General features: G+C 49.0%; 2 protein-coding genes across 2 annotated transcripts; one reads left to right on the forward strand and one right to left on the reverse strand.

Annotated features, from left to right (window-relative positions):
• Positions 1 to 1253: 1253 nt before the first annotated feature.
• Positions 1254 to 18512, forward strand: TMIGD2 (transmembrane and immunoglobulin domain containing 2). Its single transcript, XM_049788313.1, has 6 exons — positions 1254 to 1299; positions 4349 to 4711; positions 9007 to 9060; positions 9153 to 9257; positions 17582 to 17906; positions 18401 to 18512. Exons 1-6 carry the CDS (start codon positions 1254 to 1256, stop codon positions 18510 to 18512), a joined length of 1005 nt encoding a protein of 334 aa, XP_049644270.1.
• Positions 18513 to 19000: 488 nt separating this feature from the next.
• Positions 19001 to 24994, reverse strand: SHD (Src homology 2 domain containing transforming protein D). The gene is made up of 6 exons (XM_049787984.1): positions 23935 to 24994; positions 23041 to 23149; positions 22754 to 22945; positions 21829 to 21952; positions 20695 to 20814; positions 19001 to 19221 (listed from the first exon to the last, which is right to left on the reverse strand). The coding sequence occupies exons 1-6, from the start codon at positions 24235 to 24237 to the stop codon at positions 19035 to 19037; spliced, it is 1035 nt and encodes a 344-aa protein (XP_049643941.1). The 5' UTR covers positions 24238 to 24994; the 3' UTR covers positions 19001 to 19034.
• Between the last annotated feature and the right edge of the window lie 2286 nt (positions 24995 to 27280).

The raw sequence follows: 27280 nt of genomic DNA on the forward strand, positions 1-27280 counted from the left end.
ACCTAAGGATTTGTGTGGTCACCGTTGACTTTTCCCCTCAGTGTGATGCTGAAAGTTCATCCAGGATGTACTTCCCTCCCTCCTGCTCCAAGGGGTTCAGGAGAAGATGGCACCTCAGAATACCCAGAGGGGCAGTGGAACCCAGTGGACTGTGAGGCTGATGGAGGGAGTCGGTGATGTGGCCGCTGTCCCCACCGCAGTGACCTGCCTTCGATTCTGCGAAGGACAAAGGGGCCTCCTGCTCTCTGGGTGAGAAACCAGGTCATACTGTGGTTAGGGGGTGAGACTTTGAGGCCAATGAATAGCCCCCCTTCTCCCACAGTGGGGCCCAGTGACACCCTGCACCTGGGAACTCCACCTTCCAACTGTGTCCCCTAAAACCTCTCCAGGATGTGGGCTGAGATAAAGGCACTCCCCCACAATCTGTGCTGGAACCCAAATTCTCAGAAGCACAAAAGGGGCTGGAGCAGGACCGAAGAGATAGCATGGAGGTAAGGCATTTGTATTGCATGCAGAAGGACGGTGGTTCGAATCCCACCATCCCATATGGTCCCCCGAGCCTGCCAAGAGTGATTTCTGAGCCTAGAGCCAGGAGGAACCCCTGAATGCTGCTGGGTGTGACCAAAAAAAGAAAACAAAAAAAAAGAGGGGGACTGGAGTGATAGCACAATGGGGAGGGTGTTTGCCTTGCACACAGCTGACCAGGGTTTTATCACTGGCACCCCATAGGGTCTCTTGAGCCTGCCAGGAGTGATCCCTAAGCATAGAGCCTGAAGCAACCCCTGAGCACCACCGGGTGTGGCCCTAAAACAAAACAAAACAAAACAAAAAAAAAGGCACAAGGGGAAGAGACAATTTTTGTTTTTTGCGGGAAAATCAAGTCTGGGGTCCTGCAATTCACTCCATCTCTCCCTGTTTCCCTCCTCACTCCTCATCAGCTGTCCTTCTCATGGGCCCCACCACACCCCCTATACAACCCTGGCAGCAAGATCTTCACTCAGGGGGAACCTAGGACCCACACCCCACACCCACCAAGCACCTCGCAGCAGACTTAACAAAAACAAAAAATGCTTGGGGAAATCGAGGCAGGCAGCAGCAGGAAGTGAAGGCTCAGCGTGCAATTGGCCACAGATGTCTGTCATCTGGCCCTGGGTGTCACCTCTGTCTGTGTGGTGGAGATTGTGGCCGGAAATATATCTAGTGAGGGGGGCGGCTGGGGCGCCTGCCAGGAGAAGGGACCAGAAGGGCCGGAGATGGGGTCGGTGGGCACCACGTTGGTCCTTCTGGGGCATCTCTGGGGTGAGTATTCTGGGCTTCCCTCCCCTTTGCCTCTCTTCCTGGGATCCCCCCACTGTAAGCCCCTACCACTCAGCCCCCCAATCTCTTGTGAGTGTTTGGTAGGTTTGCTGTTGGGGCTATCCTTGGCTGACTCCTGGATCTGTGCTCAGGGGTTTCTAAGGGGGACCATGGGAATATTGAACCTCTGAAGAGGCCCAAGGGGATTGGGTGGTCAGGATAAAATTCACCCTGTGACCCTCAGTCTGCTTTGGGATGCATTTCTGCCTAGCCCCCTGCAACCTCTCTCACCTCTGTGACTTTGCTTTCTGGTCCTTTTCCCTCCAAAACTACATGCTGAGTCTTCTTCCAACATTTGCCTTTGCAGGACTGGAGCCATGGCACAGCATGAAGCTAGTCTAGGGCTCAATCCCCGGAATCCTATAGAATCCCCTGAGCACTGCCAGGAGAGATTTCTTCCTCAGTGCAAAGCTAGAAGTCAGGCCTGAGCATCACTGGATGTGGCCCAAAAAAGGAAGGAAAGGGGACTGGAGAGATAGCACAGCAGCAGTAGGGGGCTTGCCTTACACGCGGCCAACCCAAGACTGATGATAGTTTGATTACCGGCATCCTATGTGGTCTCCTGAATCTACCAGGAGTGATTTCTGAGCACAGAGCCAGGATTACCCCCTGAGCATTGATGAGTGTGACCCAAAAACCAAGAAAAAAAAAAAGGAAGGAAGGAAGGAAAGAGGGATGGAAGGGGAGAAGAAAGGAAGGAGGGAAGGAAGGAAATTGAGAAGGAAGGAAGGGAGGAAAGAAGGAACAAAGAAGGAAAGGAAAGAAGGAAGAAAGAGGGCCAAAGAGATATAATGGAGGTAAGGCATTTGCCTTTCATGCAGAAGGACGGTGGTTTGAATCCCGATATCCCACATGGTCCCCCTAGACTGCCAGGAGCGATTTCTGAGCATAGAGCCAGGAGGAACCCCTGAGTGCTGCCGGGTGTAACCTCCTCAAAAAAAAAAAATATATATATATATAAAAGGAAGGGAGGATGGAGAAAAGTAAGTTAGAAAGATGGGGCCCGAGCAATAGCAAAACGGGTAGGACATTTGCTTGGCACACAGCAGACCTGGAACTAATCCAGGTTCGATCCCTGGCATCCCATAGGGTCCCCTGATCCTACCAGGAGAGATTTCTGAACCCAGACTCAGGAGTAACCCTTGAGCCTATGGTTCAAAAACTCTTCCCAAGGGGCCGGAGAGATAGCTCAGTGGTGTGGTGTTTGCCTTGCAAGCGGCCGACCCAGGACCAATGGTGGTCCGAATCCCGGCATCCCATATGATCCCCCAAGCTTGCCAGGAGCGATTTCTAAGCAGAGAGCCAGGAGTAACTCCTGAGCACCACCAGGTGTTGCCCTAAAACAAACAAACAAAATAAACCCTAATAAAACCCTCTCCCCCCAAAAAAGTCACCTTTGCAGCTGGGGTCCCTCTGACAGGCACCCCCTTTACTGCACTCCCTCTCCTTTACCTGGATGCCCTGATCTTTGATATTACCCCATCTAGACCCAAGCTCTTTTCTCTCCGTCTTCCAAGGTCCCCCGTCCCAAACCCCAAGTCACTTGGATCTGTGGCCACAGCCTGCAGCCCCAACTATGGGGAGTCAGTCACCCCCCTTTTCTGTCATTCCAATTTCATCTGGCAGGCAGTTTGAGGGATACTCCTCTAAGCCTAAGCAGACTCTCACCCCCTCTTTCCTTGGCTGGGCCCCCATCACTGTTTGCTGTGCTCTGTTTCCTAAATGACTTTTATCACCTCCCCCACTCTCCGCTCCCCCAAAAAGTCAAACCTGCAGTAACGGGAAGCCTCTTCAGACTTCAATCAGACCCCATTTCCTCCCTGGTCCCTGGGTTTTTCCTCACACGGTTTGATTTAAAAAACAAGCTGGGGGCCTGAGAAATAGCACGGGGGTTAGGACTTGGTGTGATGTTCCCACAGGCGTTTAAGGCCCCTCGAGCCCTGTCAGGTGTGATCTTGGAGCACTGTGCCAGGAGGAAGCCTTGAGCACTGTCCTATATGACCCCCCCCAAAAAAAAAGAGTAAAAAAGATTCAATTTTTATGGGGCCAGAGCCATAGCACAGTGGTAGGGCATTTGCCTTGCACACAGTCGAACCAGGACTGACCCAGGTTTCATTCCCGGCATCCCATAGGGTTTCCCAAGCACTGCCAGGAGTGATTTCAGAGCCAGGATGAACCCCTGAGCACTAGTAGGTGTGCTCCCACCCCCCAACATTTTCAATTTTAAATTTTTTTTTAAATATTGGGCCTATGCCCAAGGATGCTCAGGGCTTACTCCTGGCTCTGTACTCAGGAGTCATTCCTGGGGGTGCTCTGAGAACCCCAAGGGGGTAGAATCAGGATTTGATGCATGCTAGGTAATTGCCTTAAGCCCTGAGTTTTCTCTTCAGACTCTCAGATGGCCTATGGGAGCCAATAAGGACTGTAGCAATAGGACAGTGTGTAAAGTTCTTGACTTGTACGCAGCTGATGAAGGTTCTTTTTTTTTTTTTTTTTTTTGGTTTTTGGGCCACACCCGGCAGTGCTCAGGGGTTACTCCTGGCTGTCTGCTCAGAAATAGCTCCTGGCAGGCACAGGGGACCATGTGGGACACCGAGATTTGAACCAACCACCTTTGGTCCTGGATCGGCTGCTTGCAAGGCAAACGCCGTTGTGCTATCTCTCCGGGCCCGCTGATGAAGGTTCTATCCTCAGCATCCCATTTGGTTTCCTGAGCACTGCCAGGAGTAAACTGCGAATGCAGAGTGAGAAGTAACTCCAATGTGGCCCCCTGAAAAATAAATCTAGTCACCTCCTCCATGGGGCAGGGAGGGTGTTTGCTTTGCATGCTGCCAACCCAGGTTCAATCCCCAGGACCTCACCTAGTCCCCTAAGCACCATCCTGAGCAGCAGCAGCATTTGTAGCCCCAAAACAAAAGAAACCAAACCCAAAAAAGGAAGGTCTCCCTGATTCACACACAAACTTGTCCTCACCTGCCTGTCTCCCCTGCAGCCCTGTACAGCGTCACAGGCCTGAGTGTGCACCAAGAGCCAAAGGCACAGAAGGTGTCACCAGGGAACACGGTGAACTTAATCTGCCGGGTGGCCAATGCCCAGGATGCAGAGATTCTCAGGGTCAAGTGGACTCAGGACAAGGTGCTCCTGTGCCAGTCACGGATTATCAATGGCAGCAGCGGCCCCACGGACTGCGGCCCCCATCGCAATTTTTCCAGGCAGTCACCCAGCACCTTCTGCCTTCAGCTGAAGAACGTCAGCACCAATGACAGCGGCAACTACACTTGTGGGGTGACTATGGAGATCCCCCGGCTGGAGGAAGTCAAGGGCAGCGGGACACATATCCTGGTGGAGGAGATAGGTATGAGGGTATGTGGTGCAGATGGTAGAACCTTCTAGAAGTTTCTAGAAGATTTTTTTGGTTTGGTATCTGGGGCACACCTGGCAGTGCTCAGGGCTAACTCCTGTGCTCAGGAATCCTCCTGGCGGTGCTTAGGGGACCCTATGGGATCTGGAGATGGAACTGTGGTCCATTGTGTTCAAGGCCAGCACCCTGCCCACTGCACCATCTCTCTGGGCCCCTATAATTTTATTTATTTGATTCCAGTTACACCTGGCATTGTTGGGAGGAACGTAGGCAGTGCCATAGATCAAACCAGTATCAGAAGTAGGTCTTAATTTCAGTCTCTGTCTCTCTCTTTCCCTTCCTCCCTCCCTCCCGCAGTTACTTTCTGGTGAGCAAAGAAAAACTTTTTTCTTTGTTTTTTTTTTTGGTTCACACCCAGTGCTCAGGAGTTACTTCTGGCTCTGCACTCAGAAGTTGCTCCCGGCAAGCTTGGGGGACCATATGAGATACAGGGATTTGAACCGGGGTTCGTCCTGTATTGGCCATGTACAAGGCAAATGCCTTACCACTGTACTATCACTCCAGCCACAGAAAAACTTTTTTTTGGGGGGGGGCTGGGGGATACCCAGCAGTAAGCAGGGCTTACTCCTGGCTTTGCATTTAGGGATCACTCCTGGCAGTGCTTGGGGGACCATATGGGATGCTGGGAATTGAACCTTTATTGGCTGTGTGCAAGGCAATTGTGCAAGTGCCCAATTTATTCTATTGCTCTTGCCCAAAATATATTTTTTTGTTTTTTCTTTTTGGGTCACACCTGGCAGTGCTCAGGGGTTACTCCTGGCTCTATGCTCAGAAATCACTCCTGGCAGGCTTGGGGGACCATATGGGGTGCCAGGGTTCAAACCACCAACCTTCTGCATGCAAAGCAAACGATTTCTCTCCATGCTATCTCTCCAGCCCCAACCCCAAAATATCTTTATCTAATGTATAAAGCGTAGTCAGGAACAAATTTGCCATTACCATGGTATGAATCGACAGGGCTTTATTTATTTATTTACTTTTTAATTTTTATTTTGGGCCACACCTGGCTGTGCTCAGGGAACTATTCCTGGCTATACACTCGGAAACTGCTCCTGGCAGGCTCAGGGGATCATATGGGATGCTGGGGATTGAACCCAGGTTCATCTGGGGTTGGCTGAGTGCAAGGCAAATGCCCTACCACTGTGCTACCTTTCCGGCCCTAAGACTTTATTGTTAAGTCTCCTTAGGGTCTGATAATGAAAATAGACTAGTCTAGAATCTTAGAATTGTGGCATCCTAAACACATTAATTGGATAAGTCTAGGAGTGTCCTTTTCATTCAGAAAGAGTAAAAGCAGAGACTTCTAGAATTCTAGAATTTCACAGGTTCCCTAAAGCTGGGACTCAAGCTACAAATGACACCGCAAGGCCGTAGCAATAATTGGACACTGGGGAGGGCACTTGCCTTGCAACTGGCCGACCCAGGTTCGATCCCCACACTTTATAGTCCCTGAATACCTCCAGGAGTAGTTCCTGAGTGCAGAGCCTGGCATAACCCCCGAGTTACGCCGAGTGTGGCACGAAAACCGCTAAAAGAAAAGAAAGGAATTGAGGCTGGAAAGATAGCACAGTGGTAGGGCATTTGCCTTGCATGCGGCAACCCAGGACGAACCTGGTTCGATTCCTGACATCCCATATGGTCCCCTGAGTCTGCCAGGAGTGATTTCTGAGTGCAGAGCCAAGAGTGATCCCTGAGCACTGCTGGGTGTGGCCCCAAGACAAACAAAAAGACAGAAAAAAGGGGGGAAATAGGAAAAAAAGAATAAAAGAAAACTCAAGAGGCCAGAGTGGTGGCACAAGCAGTAGGGCATTTGCCTTGCACACGCTGACCTGGGACGAACCGAGGTACGATCACTCAGTGTCTCATATGGTCCCCCAAGCCAGGAGCGATTTCTGAGCTCATAGCCAGGAGTAACCCCTGAATATCACTGGGTGTGGCCCAAAGAACAAAGAAAAAAAAGAGAGAGAGAGAGAACTCAAATGACTTTGGTGTGTGTGTGTGTGTGTGTGTGTGTGTGTGTGTGTGTAACACTCAGCGGTGCTCATTATTCTTTCTGCCTCTGTACTCAATGATCAAACCAGGGTCAGGGATATATCAGGCAAAGCAAAAAAAAAAAAACAACAAAAACAAACAGGAATATGCCAGGCAAGACAAGTGCCTTCACCTCTGGATTGTTTTTCTTATCTTTCTGGTGCCATGAAACAGCTTTATTTCTTTTTCTTTTCTTTTCTTTTTTTTTTTTTTTTGGGGGGGGGAGGAGAAGTTTGCACACTCTGCAAGGCTCAAGAGTTCCTCCTACCTCTGCACTGAGAAATTACTCCTGGAAGGCTCGGGGGACTATATGGGATGCCAGAGATCAAACCCGGGAGGGCGCTTGCTTTGCACGCAACCGACCCTGGTTTGATCTCCCGCATCCCACAATCTCTGCAGCTCGACCCCTTGTGGCTAGAGCACCATACGACATCCAGAGGCCCAGGGCGAACCCGCTCCCCAAATGTCTCTCCAGATTCTGGGCAACCTCTAACCTCTCTCTACCTGCCCTTTCCATGTGGCCAAACCGAGCTCGGGCCACGACTGCAGGTCCCCGGAGAGACCCATTCGCTCTGGCCCTCCGCCTTCCCCCAGGGCCTGCGATTTGGGGTTCTCCTGCCCGCCCCCCACGAATGACAAGGGAGCCAATTACCAATTAGCAGAGGCGGGGTAGCCTGGCGCCTGGTACTGCAGAGCTGGCAGCTGCTAGGGAGCCTGTGGGCTCAGGGCCAGCTCCGCAGGCTGCCACGTTGTCCCCCGTCACTGCCGCAGCCAACTTTCAAATGTGCGCTCAAGGGAGTGGAAATAAAGCACAGCTGGGACAACTTCGCACAGCAGACAACCCAAGTTCCATCCCAGGCATCCCTTAGGGTCCCCCAGAACACTACTACGAGTGATTTCTGAGTTCAGATCCAGAGTACATCCTGAGAACTGCTGAGTGTGGTCCAAATTATTTTTATTTATTTATTTTGGGGTTTTATTGGCCACACTCGGAGGTGCTCAGGGGTTACTCCTGGCTCTGTGCTCAGAAATCGCTTCTGGCAGGTTCCGGAGACCATATGGGATACCAGGGATCAAACTCGGTCCTTCCTGAGTCATTTGCATGCAAGGCAAACACCCTACCACTGTGCTATCACTCCGGCCCCAACCAGGAGAAATTTCTGAAAATCAAGAGTGATCCTTTAGTGCTGCCAGGTGTGGCCCAAGCACTAAAAATAAAAAATGCAGGGGGCCGGAGAGATAGCATGGACGTAGGGCTTTTGCCTTGCATGCAGGATGGTGGTTTGAATCCCAGCATTCCATATGGTCCCCCGAGCCTGTCAGGAGTGATTTCTTTTTTTTTTTTTTTTTTTTGTGGTTTTTGGGTCACTCCCGGCAGTGCTCAGGGGTTACTCCTGGCTCCATGCTCAGAAATTGCTCCTGGCAGGCACGGGGGACCATATGGGACGCTGGGATTCGAACCGATGACCTCTTGCATGAAAGGCAAACGCCTTACCTCCATGCTATCTCTCCAGCCCCAGGAGTGATTTCTGAGCGTAGAGCCAGGAGTAACTCCTGAGCGCTGCTGGGTGTGACTCAAAAACCAAAAAAATAAAATAAATAAAAAAATTCACTTGGGGGGCCGGAGCAATAGCCAGGTGTGACGCTTTACCCCCCCCCCCCCAATCCACTTGGGCCAGAATGATAGAACAGTGGGAAGGATGTTTGCCTTACAGGAGACCAACAAAGATTTGATGCCTGGCATCCCATAGCATAGAGCCAGGAGTAACCCGTGAGCGCTGCCTGGTGTGACCAAAAAAATAAATAAATAAATAAATAAATAAATAAATAAATAAATAAATAAATAAAATAGGGGCCAGAGTGTTAGCACAGTGGGTAGGGCATTTGCCATGCACATGGTTACCTGAGTTTGCTCTCTGGCATCCCATATAATCCTCTGAGCCTGCCAAGAGTAAACCCTGAGTGCAGAGCCAGGGGAAACCTCTGAACGCCGCTGGGTGTAGTTTTGTGTTACTTGGTATTTTCTCCCCAAGAACCCAACAAGAGTAAATGGGTGTGATTCACTTGAAAAGAGTTTTTGAGCCATCCCGGCCAGAACCAGGGACAGGAGCCTTGAGGCCCCACATGGGGACAGTGGAGGAAGGGAGGGAATGCCTGTGTTGGGGACATGAATTGGCTATTGAATATGCCCCACACAGTCTTCTTCTCTGTAGAGGACAGTCTCACAGACAGCCCCGAGGACAGCTTTGCAGGTGAGCGTGTTCCCAGGAGCATCCTTTTTGGCCCTGGCCCACTTAAAGATCACCCACTTACCTGCCCCCTGTTCCTTCAGCATTCCCCTTAGTGCTGCTGGTGGTGGGGATCGTGGCCGCAATCCTGATTGTCCTGGGCGCCGTCCGCTGCCTCTGGAGCTGCCTTTGCAGACGAGGACACCCAGGGAACCAACGGGGTAAGCATTTTCCCTGGGATTGGGGTTGGGATTGAGGTGAGGACATGAGCCACTGGCGCCCCCACGTTCAAGGTGGTAACTGCAGCTACTAAATTTTAAAAATTCTTCAAACTCTTCATCGTCCTGTTAGGGGGTGTCCAGTGGGGTAGGGATATTAGATAGATAGATAGTTAGATATATAGATGCATAGATACATAGATAGGTACATTCATAAAACATAGATACATAGATACATAGATGATTGAGAGAGGGAGGGAGGGAAGGAGAGAGGGAGAAATTAGAGAGGGAGAGAGAGAGGAAAGGAAGGAGAGAGATGAAAGGTTCATGGGGAGCTGGAGTGATAGCATAGCAGTAGGGTGTTTGCCTTGCACACGGACAACCTGGGAAGAACCCAGGTTCAATCCCCAGCATCCCATATGGTTCCCTGAGCCTGCCAGGAGTGATTTCTTAGTGCAGAGCCAAGATTAACCCCTGAGCGCTGCCAGATGTGGCCCAAAAAACAAACAGACAAAAGGTTTGTGGGGCTGGAGCAATAGAATAGTGGGGAAGGAGTTGGCTTTTTGCGTGATAGACTTTTTTTTTTTTTTTTGGTTTTTGGGTCACACCTGGCATTGCTCAGGGGTTACTCCTGGCTGTCTGCTCAGAAATAGCTCCTGGCAGGCACGGGGGACCATATGGGACACCGGGATTCGAACCAACCACCTTTGGTCCTGGATCGGCCGTTTGCAAGGCAAGCGCCGCTGTGCTATCTCTCCGGGCCCAGACTTTTTTTTTTTTGTGGTTTTTGGGTCACACTCGGCAGTGCTCAAGGGTTATTCCTGGCTCCAGGCTCAGAAATTGCTCCTGGCAGGCACGGGGGACCATATGGGGCGCCGGGATTCGAACCAATGACATCCTGCATGAAGGGCAAACGCCTTACCTCCATGCTATCTCTCTGGCCCTGCGTGGTAGACTTTGGCTGGATCCTCAAAGGGTCCCCTGAGACCCACTGGGAGTGCTCCCTAAACCCAGAACCAGGAATGCTCTCAGCACCATCAGATAGGACCCAACTTTGCACCCCTAAAACCAGAAAACACCTCCAAAGGTGACTGGAAAGGTAGGATTGGGTTTTTCTTTTGAGGTGGTCCAAAGCCCTGTGATATTTTCAGCTGTGCTGACCCAACAATGCTGGGAGGGACACTGGAATCAAACTCAGCACTCCTGGCATGCTCAGGGATGCACTCCATCCCTTTAAATTCTCTCCCCAGCTCCAAACCAGATTTTCTTTCTCTTTTTCTTTCTTTCTTTCTTTCTTTCTTTCTTTCTTTCTTTCTTTCTTTCTTTCTTTCTTTCTTTCTTTCTTTCTTTCTTTCTTTCTTTCTTTCTTTCTTTCTTTCTTTCTTTCTTTCTTTCTTTCTTTCTTCCTTCCTTCCTTCCTTCCTTCTTTCTTTCCTTCTTCTTTCTTTCTTTCTTTCTTTCTTTCTTTCTTTCTTTCTTTCTTTCTTTCTTTCTTTCTTTCTTTCTTTCTTTCTTTCTTCCTTCCTTCCTTCCTTCCTTCTTTCTTTCCTTCTTTCTTTCTTTCTTTCTTTCTTTCTTTCTTTCTTTCTTCTTTCTTTCTTTCTTTCTTTCTTCTTTCTTCCTTCCTTTCTTTCTTCTTTCCTTTCTTTATTCTTTCCTTCCTTCCTTTCTTTCTTCTTTCCTTCTTTCTTTCTTTCTTTCTTTCTTTCTTTCTTTCTTTCTTTCTTCTTTCTTTCTTTCCTTCCTTCCTTCCTTCCTTCCTTCATTCTTTCCTTCCTTCCTTCTTTCTTTCTTTCCTTCCTTCCTTCCTTCCTTCCTTCTTTCTCTTTCTTTCTTTCTTTCTTTCTTTCTTTCTTTCTTTCTTTCTTTCTTCTTTCCTTCTTTCTTTCTTTCTTTCTTTCTTTCTTTCCTTTCTTTCTTTCTTTCTTTCTTTCTTTCTTTCTTTCTTTCTTTCTTTCTTTCTTTCTTTCTTTCTTTCTTTCCTTCCTTCCTTCCTTCCTTCCTTCTTCCTTCCTTCCTTCCTTCCTTCCTTCCTTCCTTCCTTCGTTCTTTCTTTCCTTCCTTCCTTCCTTCCTTCCTTCCTTCTTTCTCTCTCTCTCTCTCTCTTTCTTTCTTTCTTTCTTTCTTTCTTTCTTTCTTTCTTTCTTTCTTTCTTTCTTTCTTTCTTTCTTTCTTTCCTTCCTTCTTTTTCTTTCTTCTTTCTTTCTTTCTTTCTTTCTTTCTCTTTCTTTCTTTCTTTCTTTCTTTCTTTCTTTCTTTCTTTCTTTCTTTCTTTCTTTTTTCTTTCTTTTTTTTTTTTGGTTTTTGGGTCACACCCGGCGGTGCTCAGGGGTTACTCCCGGCTGTCTGCTCAGAAATAGCTCCTGGCAGGCACAGGGGACCCTATGGGACACCGGGATTCGAACCAACCACCTTTGGTCTTGGATCGGCTGCTTGCAAGGCAAACACCGCTGTGCTATCTGTCCGGGCCCTCCTTTCTTTCTTTCTTTCTTTCTTTCTTTCTTTCTTTCTTTCTTTCTTTCTTTCTTTCTTTCTTTCTTTCTTTCTTTCTTTCTTTCTTTCTTTCTTTCTTTCTTTCTTTCTTTCTTTCTTTCTTTCTTTCTCTTTCTTTTTTCTTTCTCTCACTTTCTTTCTCCTTCTTTCTTTCCTTCCTTCCTTCTTTCTTTTTCCTTCCCTCTTTCTTTCTTTCTTCTTTCTTTCCTTTCTTTCTTTCTTTCTTTCTTTCTTTCTTTCTTTCTTTCTTTCTTTCTTTCTTTCTTTCTTTCTTTCTTTCTTTCTTTCTTTCCTTCTTTCTTTCGTTTCTTTCTTTCTTTCTTTCTTTCTTTTCTTTCTTTTTTCTTTCTCTCACTTTCTCCTTCTTTCTTTCCTTCCTTCTTTCTTTTTCCTTCCCTCTTTCTTTCTTTCTTTCTTTTCTTTCTCTTTCTTTTTTTTTTTTTTTTTGGTTTTTGGGCCACACCCGGTAACGCTCAGGGGTTACTCCTGGCTATGCGCTCAGAAGTCGCTCCTGGCTTGGGGGACCATATGGGACGCCGGGGGATCGAACCGAGGTCCGTCTCCTAGGCTAGCGCAGGTAAGGCAGGCACCTTACCTCCAGCGCCACCGCCCGGCCCCATTCTTTCTCTTTCTTTCTCTTTCTTTTTTTCTTTCTCTCACTTTCTTTCTCCTTCTTTCTTTCCTTCCTTCCTTCTTTCTTTTTCCTTCCCTCTTTCTTTCTTTCCTTCCTTCCTTCTTTCTTTCTTTCCTTTCTTTCTTTATTTTCTTTTTCTTTCTTTCTTTCTTTCTTTCTTTCCTTTCTTTCTCTCTTTTTTCTTTCTCTCACTTTCTTTCTCCTTCTTTCTTTCCTTCCTTCTTTCTTTTTTCTTCCCTCTTTCTTTCTTTCCTTTCTTTATTTTCTTTCTTTCTTTATTTTCTTCCTTCCTTTCTTTCTTTCTTTCCTTCTTTCCTTTCTTTCTTTCTTTATTTTCTTTTTCTTTCTTTCTTTTCTTTCTTTTTTCTTTCTCTCACTTTCTCCTTCTTTCTTTCCTTCCTTCCTTCTTTCTTTTTCCTTCCCTCTTTCTTTCTTTCTTTCTTTCTTTCTTTTCTTTTTCTTTCTTTCTTTTCTTTCTTTCTCTTTCTTTTTTCTTTCTCTCACTTTCTTTCTCCTTGTTTCTTTCCTTCCTTCTTTCTTTTTCCTTCCCTCTTTCTTTCTTTCCTTTCTTTCTTTCTTTCTTTATTTTCTTTTTCTTTCTTTCTTTCTTTGTTTCTTTCTTTCTTTCTTTTCTTTCTTTATTTCTTTTCTTCTTTCTTTATTTTCTTTTTCTTTCTTTCTTTCTTTTCTTTCTTTTTTCTTTCTCTCACTTTCTCCTTCTTTCTTTCCTTCCTTCCTTCTTTCTTTTTCCTTCCCTCTTTCTTTCTTTCTTTCTTTCTTTCTTTCTTTCTTTCTTTCTTTCTTTCTTTCTTTCTTTCTTTCTTTCTTTCTTTCTTTCTTTCTTTCTTTCTTTCTTTCTTTCTTTCTTTCTTTCTTTCTTTCTTTCTTTTACTTTTTTTTTTCTTTTTGGTTTTTGGGCCACACCCGGCGGTGCTCAGGTGGTTACTCCCGGCTGTCTGCTCAGAAATAGCTCCTGGCAGGCACGGGGGACCCTATGGGACACCGGGATTCGAACCAACCACCTTTGGTCCTGGATCGGCTGCTTGCAAGGCAAACACCGCTGTGCTATCTCTCCGGGCCCTCCTTTCTTTCTTTCTTTCTTTCTTTCTTTCTTTCTTTCTTTCTTTCTTTCTTTCTTTCTTTCTTTCTTTCTTTCTTTCTTTCTTTCTTTCTTTCTTTCTTTCTTTCTTTCCTTCTTTCTTTTCTTTTTCTTTCTTTCTTTCTTTTCTTTCTTTCTCTTTCTTTTTTCTTTCTCTCACTTTCTTTCTCTCCTTCCTTCCTTCTTTCTTTTTCCTTCCCTCTTTCTTTGTTTCTTTCTTTCCTTCTTTCCTTTCTTTCTTTCTTTCTTTTCTTTTTCTTTCTTTCTTTCTTTCTTTCTTTATTTTATTTTTCTTTCTTCTTTTCTTTCTTTTTTCTTTCTCTCACTTTCTTTCTCCTTTCTTTCCTTCCTTCCTTCTTTCTTTTTCCTTCCCTCTTTCTTTCTTTCTTTTTCTTTCTTTCTTTCTGTTTTCTTTCTTTCTTTCTTTTCTTTCTTTCTTTATTTTTCTTTCTTTCTTTCTTTCTCTTTCTTTTTTCTCTCACTTTCTCCTTCTTTCTTTCCTTCCTTCCTTCTTTCTTTTTCCTTCTTTCTTTCCTTCCTTCCTTCTTTCTCTTTCTTTCTTTCTTTCTTTCTTTCTTTCTTTCTTTCTTTCTTTCTTTCTTTCTTTCTTTCTTTCTTTCTTTCTTTCTTTCTTTCTTTCTTTCTTTCTTTCTTTTTTCTTTCTTTTTTTTTTGGTTTTTGGGTCACACCCGGCGGTGCTCAGGGGTTACTCCCGGCTGTCTGCTCAGAAATAGCTCCTGGCAGGCACAGGGGACCCTATGGGACACCGGGATTCGAACCAACCACCTTTGGTCCTGGATCGGCTGCTTGCAAGGCAAACACCGCTGTGCTATCTGTCCGGGCCCTCCTTTCTTTCTTTCTTTCTTTCTTTCTTTCTTTCTTTCTTTCTTTCTTTCTTTCTTTCTTTCTTTCTTTCTTTCTTTCTTTCTTTCTTTCTTTCTTTCTCTTTCTTTTTTTCTTTCTCTCACTTTCTTTCTCCTTCTTTCTTTCCTTCCTTCCTTCTTTCTTTTTCCTTCCCTTTTTCTTTCTTTCCTTCTTTCTTTCTTTCCTTTCTTTCTTTCTTTATTTTCTTTCTTTCTTTCTTTCCTTCTTTCTTTCCCTTCTTTCTTTCTTTCTTTCTTTCTTTCTTTTCTTTCTTTTTTCTTTCTCTCACTTTCTCCTTCTTTCTTTCCTTCCTTCTTTCTTTTTCCTTCCCTCTTTCTTTCTTTATTTCTTACTTTCTTTTCTTTATCTTTCTTTTTTTTTTTTTTTTTTTTTGGTTTTTGGGCCACACCCGGTAACGCTCAGGGGTCGCTCCTGGCTTGGGGGACCATATGGGACGCCGGGGGATCGAACCGAGGTCCATCTCCTAGGCTAGCGCAGGTAAGGCAGGCACCTTACCTCCAGCGCCACCGCCCGGCCCCATTCTTTCTCTTTCTTTCTCTTTCTTTTTTTCTTTCTCTCACTTTCTTTCTCCTTCTTTCTTTCCTTCCTTCCTTCTTTCTTTTTCCTTCCCTCTTTCTTTCTTTCCTTCCTTCCTTCTTTCTTTCTTTCCTTTCTTTCTTTATTTTCTTTTTCTTTCTTTCTTTCTTTCTTTCTTTCCTTTCTTTCTCTTTCTTTTTTTCTTTCTCTCACTTTCTTTCTCCTTCTTTCTTTCCTTCCTTCTTTCTTTTTTCTTCCCTCTTTCTTTCTTTCTTTCCTTTCTTTATTTTCTTTCTTTCTTTATTTTCTTCCTTCCTTTCTTTCTTTCTTTCCTTCTTTCCTTTCTTTCTTTCTTTCTTTCTTTATTTTCTTTTTCTTTCTTTCTTTTCTTTCTTTTTTCTTTCTCTCACTTTCTCCTTCTTTCTTTCCTTCCTTCCTTCTTTCTTTTTCCTTCCCTCTTTCTTTCTTTCTTTCTTTTCTTTTTCTTTCTTTCTTTTCTTTCTTTCTCTTTCTTTTTTCTTTCTCTCACTTTCTTTCTCCTTCTTTCTTTCCTTCCTTCTTTCTTTTTCCTTCCCTCTTTCTTTCTTTCCTTTCTTTCTTTCTTTCTTTCTTTATTTTCTTTGTCTTTATTTCTTTCTTTCTTTTCTTTATTTCATTCTTTCTTACGTTTCTTCTTTCTTTATTTTCTTTTTCTTTCTTTCTTTATTTTCTTTCTTTTTTCTTTCTCTCACTTTCTCCTTCTTTCTTTCCTTCCTTCCTTCTTTCTTTTTCCTTCCCTCTTTCTTTCTTTCTTTCTTTCATTCTTTCTTTCTTTCTTTATTTCTTTCTTTCTTTCTTTCTTTCTTTCTTTTTTTTTTTTTATTTTTTTTCTTTTTGGTTTTTGGGCCACACCCGGCGGTGCTCAGGTGGTTACTCCCGGCTGTCTGCTCAGAAATAGCTCCTGGCAGGCACGGGGGACCCTATGGGACACCGGGATTCGAACCAACCACCTTTGGTCCTGGATCGGCTGCTTGCAAGGCAAACACCGCTGTGCTATCTCTCCGGGCACATTCTTTATTTCTTTCTTTCTCCATTTTCTTTCTTTCTTTCTTTCTTTCTTTCTTTCTTTCTTTCTTTCTTTCTTTCTTTCTTTCTTTCTTTCTTTTTTTTTTTTTTGGTTTTTTGGGCCACACCCAGTAACGCTCAGGGGTTACTCCTGGCTATGTGCTCAGAAGTTGCTCCTGGCTTGGGGGACCATATGGGACACCGGGGGATCGAACCGCAGTCCGTCCAAGGTTAGCGCAGGCAAGGCAGGCACCTTACCTTTAGCGCCACCGCCCGGCCCCCCTTTCTTTCTTTCTTTCTTTCTTTCTTTCTTTCTTTCTTTCTTTCTTTCTTTCTTTCTTTCTTTCTTTCTTTCTTTCTTTCTTTCTTTCTTTCTTTCTTTCCTTCCTTCCTTCTTTCTTTCTTTCTTTCTTTCTTTCTTTTCTTTTTCTTTCTTTCTTTCTTTTCTTTCTTTCTCTTTCTTTTTTCTTTCTCTCACTTTCTTTCTCTCCTTCCTTCCTTCTTTCTTTTTCCTTCCCTCTTTCTTTGTTTCTTTCTTTCTTTCCTTCTTTCCTTTCTTTCTTTCTTTCTTTTCTTTTTCTTTCTTTCTTTCTTTCTTTCTTTCTTTCTTTATTTTATTTTTCTTTCTTTCTTTCTTTTCTTTGTTTTTTCTTTCTCTCACTTTCTTTCTCCTTTCTTTCCTTCCTTCCTTCTTTCTTTTTCCTTCCCTCTTTCTTTCTTTCTTTTTCTTTCTTTCTTTCTGTTTTCTTTCTTTCTTTCTTTTCTTTCTTTCTTTATTTTTCTTTCTTTCTTTCTTTCTTTCTTTTTTCTCTCACTTTCTCCTTCTTTCTTTCCTTCCTTCCTTCTTTCTTTTTCCTTCTTTCTTTCCTTCCTTCCTTCTTTCTCTTTCTTTCTTTCTTTCTTTCTTTCTTTCTTTCTTTCTTTCTTTCTTTCTTTCTTTCTTTCGTCCTTCCTTCCTTCCTTCCTTCCTTCCTTCCTTTCTTCTTCTTCTTTTTTTTTTTTTTTTTTTTTTGGCTTTTAGGCCACACTTGGTGGTGCTCAGGGGTTTCTGGCTTCTGAGCGCATAACCAGGAGAGTCACTGGGTGAGGCCCCAAAAATCAGAAAAAAAAAATCGCTCCTGACAGGCTCTTGGGGACCATAATGGATGCCGAGATTGAAACTGGGTCTGTCATGTGCATTGCAAACACCCTACCACTGTGCTATCACTCTGACCCCAAGACAGATTTTCTTTCTTTTCTTTTCGTTTTTTGATTTTTGGGTCACACCTAGTGGCACTCAGGGGTTACTCCTGGCTCTACACTCAGAAATTGCCCCTGGCAGGCTTGGGCGATTATATGGGATGTTGGGATTCGAACCCAGGTATGCCCTGTGTTGGCTGCATGCAAGGCAAATGCCTTACCACTGTGCTATAGCTCCAGCTCCAAGCCAGATTTTCTTAAGCAACTGTTCTTTCTGGAGCCAGAGCAATAGAATAGCGGGGAGGGCTCTTGCCTTGCACTTGGTCTATTTGAATTCGAACCTCCATATAAGCTTCCCTGAGTCCTGGAAGAAATGATTCCTGAGCACAGAGCCAGGAGTCAGCCCAAACATCACCGGTTGGCCCCCTTCAAAAAAATTAACTGTTCTCTCTTACTATCACTGTCTCCCACTTCCAGAAAATCCCCTCTATAGCAATGTTCTATACCGAGCTCGGCACACCCCAAAGAAGAATGAAGACTGGCCTGCAAAAGGGAATGTTCTGGAAGGAGCCCAGGAAGACCCGGGCTTCTATGCTACCTCTCTACCCAGATCTCCCAAGCCCCAGCAGCCTCTGGGCCCAGAAACTTGCCTTAGTCCTAGATCCAAAGCCAAGCACCCCATTTGTGGACCTGGACCGCCCCCTGGCAAGTCAGCCCCAAGAGGATACCTGGACGTGGAAAGAGGCATCAGGACACCCCAAAATCCGGCGAGAATCCCGCCACCTAGTGGCCGCAGGAAGATGTAACTGATTGTCAACGGGATTTGGGGTCCTGTGGAGATAGCTCCTCATCCTCACTACTGACATTGGGTCTCTCACTGGCCCCCAGAATACTTAATAAAAGTACATGGGGGCCAGAGAGTTAGTACAGTGGGTAAGGCACTTGCTTTGCACGCTGCCGACCAGAGTTTAATGCCTGGTATCCCATCAATTCCCCAAGTGTGATTCCGGAGTGCAGAGCCTGGAGGAACCGGAGCATTGCCAGGTGTGGCCCCAAAATTTAAATAAAAATAAAGATCGATGCAAGAGGGGTTGGGGAATAGCCAGAGACGGAGGCGATTTTGGGGTGCTAAAGAGATTTGCTCATCTGGAACCCCTCACCCCAGCGTCTCCAGAGGTGGCTGGAGAGATCCAAAGGACTGAGTCCCCCCTCTTTTTTAGAAGGAAAATGCATTTCACCGTAGCTTCCAAACAGAGGTGCCCAGTGATGCATTTTGCAACCTTCCCTCCTCCCCAGCGAGTATCTCCCCATCTTTGGAAATGTGGCAGTGGCGGTGGCGGAGGAGGGGAGCTCCAGGCTCCCTGGCATTTATCAAGCCCAGGGTCTCTTTACCAGCCTGTCACCTTGAAGTGACAGCAGCTGGGCCCGCCCCTCCCCCGCGGAGGCCGTTTCCATGGGGATGGATGCCCTTTTCTGCCTCCACCAGCCAAGGCTCCCTCCAAGGGGTGAAGGGGGCCCGGGCTGGAGTGGAGGCGGGGCGCAGGCCCCCCCCCTTTCTCCATCTGCACATCTGGCACCTGCTCTCCTGGACTTTGGGGTCCCTGAGTTGTTGGGAGACCCCTCCAGTTCCCGGTCCCCCCACCCACCCACCCACCCATAGGTTGCTGCAAAGCACAAATGAGACACAGAATGAGTTTATTGCCAAATCAGGGGAGGATTCGGGAGACACGATTCCAAACCCCAGAGGGGTCTGGATGTGGCTCTGAGGATGTCCCAGGTTGGGTCAAGGAGTGCTGCCCAGGGGGAGAGTCGCCCTGGGCCTCCTTTGGACCCGCAGGACTTGGAGAGGGAAGAGGGGCTTTGCAGCCAGCGGTCCGACTCTGGGCGCCCGGCTTGCCTGCAGAGGCTGGAGGGGGGATGTCCACCCAGATCAGGGGGTCTGAGTGGCCACCGGGTACAGCAGGGCCAGGTGCTCGGCGCCTTGCACAGGCAGCGGGCGGGAGCTATAGTGCAGAACCAGCTCGGCCACGCTGGCGAAGGGGCCGCTGTGCTGACCCAGTACCAGCTGGTTGTCTCGAGTCCTTGCGAACTTCAGGTGCAGGAAGCCCTGGCTGCTCCTGGGGAGTAGATGGGGGGACCCGGAAAGGCGGGCTTGAGAGCCTCGGAACCACCCAGTCCTAAACCCCGCATGACACCCAGAACCTGGGGCCAGCCACCTTCAATATTTCCAGTAAATAATATTAGCAATTATAATTTAATATGTTCATAATCTAACACAACACAATTATTTGATAATAATATTAGCTTGGCCTGACCCCTCCTCCCTATCATTGTAGCCCTAAAACCACACCCCTTACTGGAAAGCCATGCCCCACAAAGCAAGTCACGACCATCATAATGGAAACCCCCCCCAACAGCCCCAGGTCACCCCATAAAGGCCATGGATGGTCATTCCACTTCTCAACACAGGTTGCTCTTTCTCTACACATCCCCTGCTCCTCTGCTGCCCCCTCCTGGTCTCCCCACTCTTAACCCACCCCCTCGAAGGTGTCTCCATTTCCAGATCCAATGCATGGAATGATCTAGAGCCCAGGAATTATTCTATAGTCGTCAACAACACTGTAGATTAAGGGGATGATGGGCCCAGAGCGATAGGACAGTGGGGAGGGTGTTTGCCTTGCATGCAGTGAACCAGGGTTCGACCCCCTGCATCCTATACGGTTCTCTGTTCCTGCCCCAAACACCACCACCAGGATTAATTCCTGAGTGTAGCAGGTATAGTCCCCAAAAACGAATATAATAAAATAAACATTAAGGGAATGCCCACATGCTTTGCATACGAGAGGTCTAGGAATAACCCTGGAGCACAGAGTCAGGAATAGTGCCTGAGCACCACCCAGAGTGACCCCAAAACATAACAAAACTCATGCACAGTACCCCAACATAGATGAAGCACTTCCTATTTCCTGATAATTTCTTTTTTCCCGGCATGGCTTTTATTTATTCCCACGAATATGCCAGGAAACAGATTTATCTGTTTGGGTTCTTGTTTTACAGGTCAGGAAGCTCCCGGTTTGAGCAACTTAACCAAGGTCACAACACAGCAGGCAAGGGCCAGAGGCTGGGCTTTGGACCTGCTGCAACCTCCCAGACTCCAATGAGCCAGAACAAACACAGAATGGTTCAGCTTTGGGTTTGGGGGAGCATAAAGGACCCCAGACTATCCTGGGCTCTATCTCACTCATATGGATATAGCATTCACACCACCTGCCTGCACACCTCCAAACACGGGGAATTCACTGCCAGTTGAACCTCTTGGCTTTATTTAGACTCTTCTGGAAATTCTCTCAAACTATTGAAGACCCACCCTCTGGCCCCTGACTTGAACGTCCTGCCCACCATCGACAGAAACCCCACCCAGTCCTGGAGCCCCGCCTCTGGCCTGAAGTTCCACCCACCATGGAAAACCCCTGCGTCTGGTCCAAATATTTCACCCACCAATCACATGAAGCCCTGACCTGAAAGCCCGCCCCCAACATGGAAGCCCCTTCTCCATGCTGTGGCCTTCAGAGCTTCCAAGGGGTGCTCACCTGAGAGACAGGGAGCAGTCCTGGGGGCTGGTCTCGCTGAGGCGCACCAGGTAGCTGCCTTCCTTGCAGAGTGCCAGGAGGGTCTCTGCCTCCAGCCGACTCAGGGGGCCATGAAACCAGCTGTGGGAGAGGGAAGGCGTTCAGAGGTTATCTGGAGGTGACTCTCAAAGGGTCTACTTCAAAGGTCTCCTGAGGTGCAATGAAGGCTGAAAATGGGGAGCATCAGGATTCGGGAGGTCATAGCATGCAACGGGGGGTCACACCTGACAATAGGGCAACGATAGGGGATGTCTGGAAATTAAACCCAGGTCAGCCACATGCAAGACAAGTGCCCTCCCCCCCTGTGCTATCAAGCCAGACCCTTCATCAGACATTATGTGTTTCATGTTCCCCTTGCTGGCACCCCACGGGGCTGGGGCTCGAAAAGCACCTTCAGGAGGGACAAGAGAAGAGCCCAAACATAGCAGTTGCATGCATCATCTTGTCCAAAGTGGGGACCCTTTCAAAGTTCTGCTCTTCTCCATTGTACCTGAGACCTCTGGGGCATAAGAATGATTTTTTTTGCTCTAAATTTAGGCTTACAAGTTCTTTTTTTTTTTTTTTTTGGTTTTTCGGCCACACCCAGCGGTGCTCAGGGGTTACTCCTGGCTGTCTGCTCAGAAATAGCTCCTGGCAGGCACGGGGGACCATATGGGACACCGGGATTCGAACCAACCACCTTTGGTCCTGGATCGACTGCTTGCAAGGCAAATGCCGCTGTGCTATCTCTCCGGGCCCAGGCTTACAAGTTCTAAGAAAGGCCCCCTTTATATGGAGACCTCCTTTGATATGGAAACCTTGTATATGGTTTTCTTCCAGAAAACCCACCTTTTCTCAATTTGAGGCAAGCATCCCATTGGGGGAATTAGCATGAGGTTTAAAGAATTTAAATGACTTGGAACTCTAGGGGATCCAGAACAGGGAATCGAATCCAGAACATGTGGTCAGAGAAAATTCATCCCCCAGCTGAAGAAACGAATGAAGTAAATAAGTGGAACCCATTTTTTCCTGCTCCCACCCCACCACTTTTCCATAGCTGCAATGCAGCTTGGGAGGGTGAAATCTGTCATCTTGTCTTCAGCCTCCACTACTCACGGCTGTTTCTCTAGGGGCAGGGCCGGGTCTACACGCTCTGCTGGCTGCGGGCTTCTGGTTGGGGGTCTCCGGAGCTCCTTGGCTGAGCCTGAAGTTCTTTCCCACTCGGGACTGTCAAACTGCACTGGAAGGAGAGGAAAGGAAAGAAAAGGAAAGGTTCAAAGTCAACCTAGAGCCTATCCCTTACACGTTTGCCTTGCACGCAGCCTACCCAGGTACGATCCGTGGCATCCCACAGGGTCCCCTGGAGCCTGCCAGGAGTGATTCCTGATTGCAGTGCCCGGAGTAACCCCTGAGTACTTCTGGGTGTTGTCCCCAAACCATGAATAAATAAGAATAAAGTCAACCTAGATTAGATTACCTCTTGAAGGCGTGGCCAAGCCAATTGAATTTCAATCATAAGGCTGGGCCAGCTATGGTAACCTATCAGAATCCAGGAGAGGGGGAAGGCCGGGCCAGGATTGGTTGCAGGTACAAAGGGGTGTGGCTATTGTACCAGTGGTGGTGGGGTGGGGGAAGCCCATATTTGACAGATCAGAGAAGGGGCCCAGCTAGATGTGGGACGGTTGGACTGGTTGGACTGGAGAACCGCCCCCAATCTATAGACTGTTACATATGTAAGCACGGAGGCACTGAAACCCCAATTCCCAGCCTCACTCCTCCTTAATACCATTTTTTTTTTTTTTTTTTTGGCTTTTTGGCTTTTGGGTCACACCTGGCTGCTCTCAGGGGTTGCTCAGAAATCGCTCCTAGCAGGCTCGGGAGACCAAATGTGATGCCGGGATTTGAACCACCATCCTTCTGCATGCGAGGCAAACGCCCTACCTCCATGCTATCTTGGGGTACTTTAGTCACTTACAGTAAGAAGTAATCAAATCAAATTTAAAAAAAAAGAAGGAATCAAATCTCTGGCCTGGAGACCAACCTGCAAAAGCCTTGGAGATATGATCTTTCTTCCACTCCCAGGGCTGGTCATACTCATCCGCTGGCCGCTCATCCCCCTGGGGCATCCGGCTCTGGCGAGGCCTCGACGGTGCAGAAGGCTGCTCATCTCCCGGCTCTCCATCCTGCTCCTCATAGGGCGTGTCATACAGCTGCACGGCTCTGCCTGGCATTTCTGGGACCCCCCACAAGGACATGTGGTCTTCAGGTCTTAGAAGAAGCTCCGACACCCAGGATCCCCACATCTCCCTGGTGTCTCTGGCCACTCACCGCTCACCACCCTCTGGGCTTCATAGGGCTCCATGTATCCGTCATCCTCGGGGGCTGGTGGAGGAGGCTGGGCGTCAAAGGGGTTTGAGTACTCAGTGTCCACGTCGGACTGGGGAGAGAACAGAGGAAGGTTCAAGGGCTCAGGGGCCCAAGCCCTGGGCACCCCCTATTGGATGTACCATGGTCCATGCCTGTCCTGTCTGGACAGCCCAAGCAATTCTATTTTGGAGGGAGGGAGTGTGTATACTCAGCCCTGCTCAGGGGCTGTTCCTGGGTCTGTGCTCAAATGCAGCCAGAGGTCCTTCGGGGCCTGTCTAGGGTTCCAGAGGTTCGAGCTAGGCTTAGCTGCATGCATGCAAGGCCAGTGCTTTTTTATTTGGGGTGTGGGGGTAATTATGAAGTGTCCTGTCACCCATAAACGTGGTGGATACTAGCACCCCGTTCTCTCTTTTTTTCTGCCCTTCCAGTCCCCACTGCATGTGCACACACACACACAAGCTCTCTCTCTCTCTCTCTCTCTCTCTCTCTCTCTCTCTCTCTCTCTCTCTCTCTCTCTCTCCTCTCTCTCTCTCCAGCCATATGAATGATGATAGGGTTCAAGCACGGTTCTTAAGGTTTCTCAAATATTTTCTTAGCACACAACATGCACTGGAGGCCAGAGCAATAGGACAGAATGGAAAGCATTTGTCTTGCAGGCAGCTGACCCAGGTTTGATCCCCAGCATCCTGTATGGTTCCCAGGAGTAATTCTTGCAGTCAGAGCCAGGAGTAATCTCTGAGTATCACCCCTGAGCATTTTTGGGGTGTGGTTCCCAGAACAAGAAAAAAACAAAAACCAGCACTGAGGGGGCTTTCCACCCAGATTCCCGGGGTCCCCCAGATTTTACTCACGCACCTCTTCCCCGGAGCAGCCCAACAGGACCTTAGTTCTGGCCAGGTCAGCGGTTTCCACCTTGATGAGACGATGTTTAGGAGAATCGAACTTGTCTTCTCCAGTGCCCTTAGAATCCCCAGAAGCGGCCCCCGAGGGGTCCGGCTCCTGTCTGGTGTCCGCGTCTTCATAGGGGTCCTCGAAGTCCAGATCTTTCTGCTCCCGGTAGGCTCGGAGGATGTCGCTTTCCGTGTAATCCGGGGTGGGCGGCTGCGGAGGGGGCTTCCGCCCCCCAAAGCTCAGGTAGTCCCGCAGCCACTTCGCCATCTGGGCTCGTGACAACCCCTAAATCTGGCCACTGTCAGGTATGCGTGTGGGGGGTGTTTCACATGCCTCTTCTTTTCTCAGCTGAGCCTGGCGGGAACCGAGGGGTGGTGGGTGGTGGATCTGATCTGGGGAGCCCTTTGGCTGGCCTCTGGAGAAAAGGGGGGACAGAAGAGATAGGAGGAGGAGGAGGAGGGGGACAGGGAGGCACAGAGCGCACCTGATCCCCGAAGCTGGAAAGGCAGAGGGGTGAGGAGGCGGGCCGGGGAGGTCGGGGACGCAGAGCGCGGGAGACGGGGTGCCGGGCGATGCGGGGCGCGCCTGGCCGCTGCGCATCGGAGGAGGCGCTTGGAGTTTCCAGGTCCAGGGGCGCAGCTCACCGGCTCCAGGGTTCCCCCCGCTGGGGTCCGGAGGGCTAAGGGGTTGGGGGAATGCCCCTAAGGGTGGCTGGGCTCCCCCTCACCATCGCATCGCACCGGCTCTGTTCGGATTCCTGGGTTCTCCGCGTCTAGCCTGACCGCGCGCAAAGTTGGGGGGCGTGGGGCCGGTGACCCCTGGCACCACTCGGTCTTTGTTGCGCCCGGATCCCGCCGATCCCCCTTGGCCCGGCCGCCTCGATCTGGCACAAAGGGAAATAAAACCTCCACCAGCCCCCCCCTTTCTCGGTTTAGGGGCGACTTGCTCCGCCGCAGGCGCGCACGGCTGGGAGGGGCGTCTTGGGGGGGTGGAAATGGGGCGCGCAGACAGACGCCCCAGCTCTCCCGCTGGGTCCCGGGGGCTGGGTGGGTTAGGGGGGGACGCGTCCCGGCTGGGCTGCAACGTCAAGGCTGGCTTCTCCGCCCCCTGCGCTCCCCCTCCGAGGTGACCAAGACCTTCAGAGGTTCTGGGGAGGGAGAGGGGGGACCTTCCTCTCCACCGCTGATGCGCTAATGCGCGGCCTGAAAGGTGGGGAGGGGGCGCCCCCAGATCGGGAGCTGCAGGACACTGACCCCCCCAAGACCCCAGGGACCAACAGTATGTGGGGGCGCGCACCCCAAGGTGCGCTACTGACCTTGAGCGCGGGGAGATGTGAACTGAGCGGGAGGTGCGGAAGGGGGTCGCAGGGGGCTTGGGGGGCGGGGGCTGGCCTTGACCGGGAGACCCAGTGGGTGAAACTGAGCCCTCCAGGAGGCGGGTGGAATGGGGGGGTGGGGGACCCAACGGAGCACCTGCCTCTGAGCACGCCTTGCAGGGGAGGCCAGTGGGTGAAATTGATAAGGACGTGGGGGAAGGAAGGGGGGACCCGGGGACATCTGCTGCCCCTCCGCCTCCCCCAGGGGACTCATTGCTGGCGGTGGGGCTGGGGGTGGGGCAGCTGGCCAGGGGGTCATCGCATCTGCCGTTTTGTGGCTTCTGAGGGGGAGGCAAAGGATTTGCCAGTCCTGGCTGCCAGCAGCTGCGTTTGGGGCGGATAAGGGGAAAGGGGGAGCTTGTGGCCAATCCCCTCCCCAACACAATCTTCTATATACCCAAAGGGAGCTCACAGGGCTCCCCCTAATGGAGTAAGAAAGAGGGAACCAAGGAGGCGGGAACCCCCAATTTATTCTCCCAACCCTGCCAGGGTGGAGGTGCAAGGCCAGGTGGGACTGGGGGACATCGGGGTCCCTGGCTGGAAGAAAAGGGGGTTGGCGACATATGGATACAGCCAAACTGGGTCCATCCACTGCCCAAGTGCCCGCGAGCTCCACCAGGCGAGATCCCTGAGCACTGATAAGAGAATAGGGGGGCCTTCTAGAAGGAAAAGGCAGGGGACCCTGAAGAGACACCCCAGCTTGCCTTGACTTTTTTTTTTTTTTTTTTGGTGGGGGGACACCAGGTGATGCTCAGGGATCACTCCTGGCAGTGCTCAAGGAACCATTGAGGTGCTGGGGATCAAACCTGGTCAGAGATGCACAAAGCCTTGCCCTTCCTGCAGTGCTCCCTTTCCTGTCCAGCCCATTTACCAAGAGGAAACTGAGGCACAGGGCTGTGTGTGTGTGTGTGTGTGTGTGTGTGTAGGAGGCTGAGTCACCAGGAAGCTCACTTTCACCCGGACAGCAGAAGGCTTGGGGGGAGGCCAGTGATCTCCCCATTCTCACCCCCCTCAGTTCCCTTTTTCCATTGGGGAAACCGAGGCAGCACCCGCATCTCTCATCTACCCGTGCTCTCCAAGAGAAACCTGTTGTTACTGGAGCTTCCCTCACGGGCTGCCTTCTTAGAGCACCCCAAACCCCTGAAACCGTCAGAGAAGTGACAACCCCCCATGCAGAGTCTGGAACCCCCCTTGAGTAACTGTCTTGCCGCTGTCAGGGCTGGGGCTGATGGATCCCATCAAAACCTGCTCCTCTCTCTCCTGGCCGGCAGGATAAATACGAGGCGTCGGGGTATAAATATTTGAAAGGGCCTTTCTAATTACCTCGTGTGTCGGGAATAATAATTGGGGCGCCCGCAGGCAGAATCAAACGGCCGTTTGACTTCCCTGCGCTTTTGAGCTGGTTTCTCAGGGGGCTTCTCCCCAACCTCCCTCCACCCTGAAGCAGAGGAGCTGAGTAGAGAGGAGGAGAGGAGGGAAAGGCAGCCAGGGATGGAGAGAGAATTCTGTAGCAGTCAGGCTGGGTTGCTGAGAGAGCCCCTGGTAGTCACTTTGGGGGCTTAGGACAGCAGAAGGTGAGGAGTCGGGGGCAGGTGAGGGGGAGGAAGGAGAGTGACCTGGAGGGTCCAAGACAGTTTTTCAGGCTCCCCTCAACCTGTGACCTTGGGACATGACCTTGATTTCCCATCTGTGAAATGATGAGATGTGTTTACAGCTAAATTCACTGGTGTTCCCAGGTGCTGTAGGCACTTTTTATTGTAAACAGGTGGTGGTGCCAGCCAGCCTCTGACTCAGAGAGGGTGACAGAGAAGCCAGAGCAATGGTACAGCGGGGAGGGTGCTTGTCTTGCCTGTGAAACGGATGTGAACCCCCAAAGAAAGGTGTATGACATTGTGAGGCTCTTCAGGCCTTATGATGCTTGGGTGACCCAGGTTG

Source organism: Suncus etruscus, chromosome 15, assembly GCF_024139225.1.
Source record: "Suncus etruscus isolate mSunEtr1 chromosome 15, mSunEtr1.pri.cur, whole genome shotgun sequence".
Lineage (NCBI taxonomy): Eukaryota > Metazoa > Chordata > Mammalia > Eulipotyphla > Soricidae > Suncus > Suncus etruscus.

Coding starts and splice junctions, on each gene's coding strand:
- TMIGD2 (XM_049788313.1), top strand. CDS start 1,254: ATGGGGTCGGTGGGCACCACGTTGGTCCTTCTGGGGCATCTCTGGG. Junction 1,300..4,348: donor CCTTCTGGGGCATCTCTGGG/GTGAGTATTCTG, acceptor TCTCCCCTGCAG/CCCTGTACAGCGTCACAGGC. Junction 4,712..9,006: donor TATCCTGGTGGAGGAGATAG/GTATGAGGGTAT, acceptor TGCCCCACACAG/TCTTCTTCTCTGTAGAGGAC.
- SHD (XM_049787984.1), bottom strand. CDS start 24,237: ATGGCGAAGTGGCTGCGGGACTACCTGAGCTTTGGGGGGCGGAAGCCC. Junction 22,946..23,040: donor AGCCCAGAGGGTGGTGAGCG/GTGAGTGGCCAG, acceptor GGGGGGTCCCAG/AAATGCCAGGCAGAGCCGTG. Junction 20,815..21,828: donor CTGCCCCTAGAGAAACAGCC/GTGAGTAGTGGA, acceptor CCTCTCCCACAG/CTGGTTTCATGGCCCCCTGA.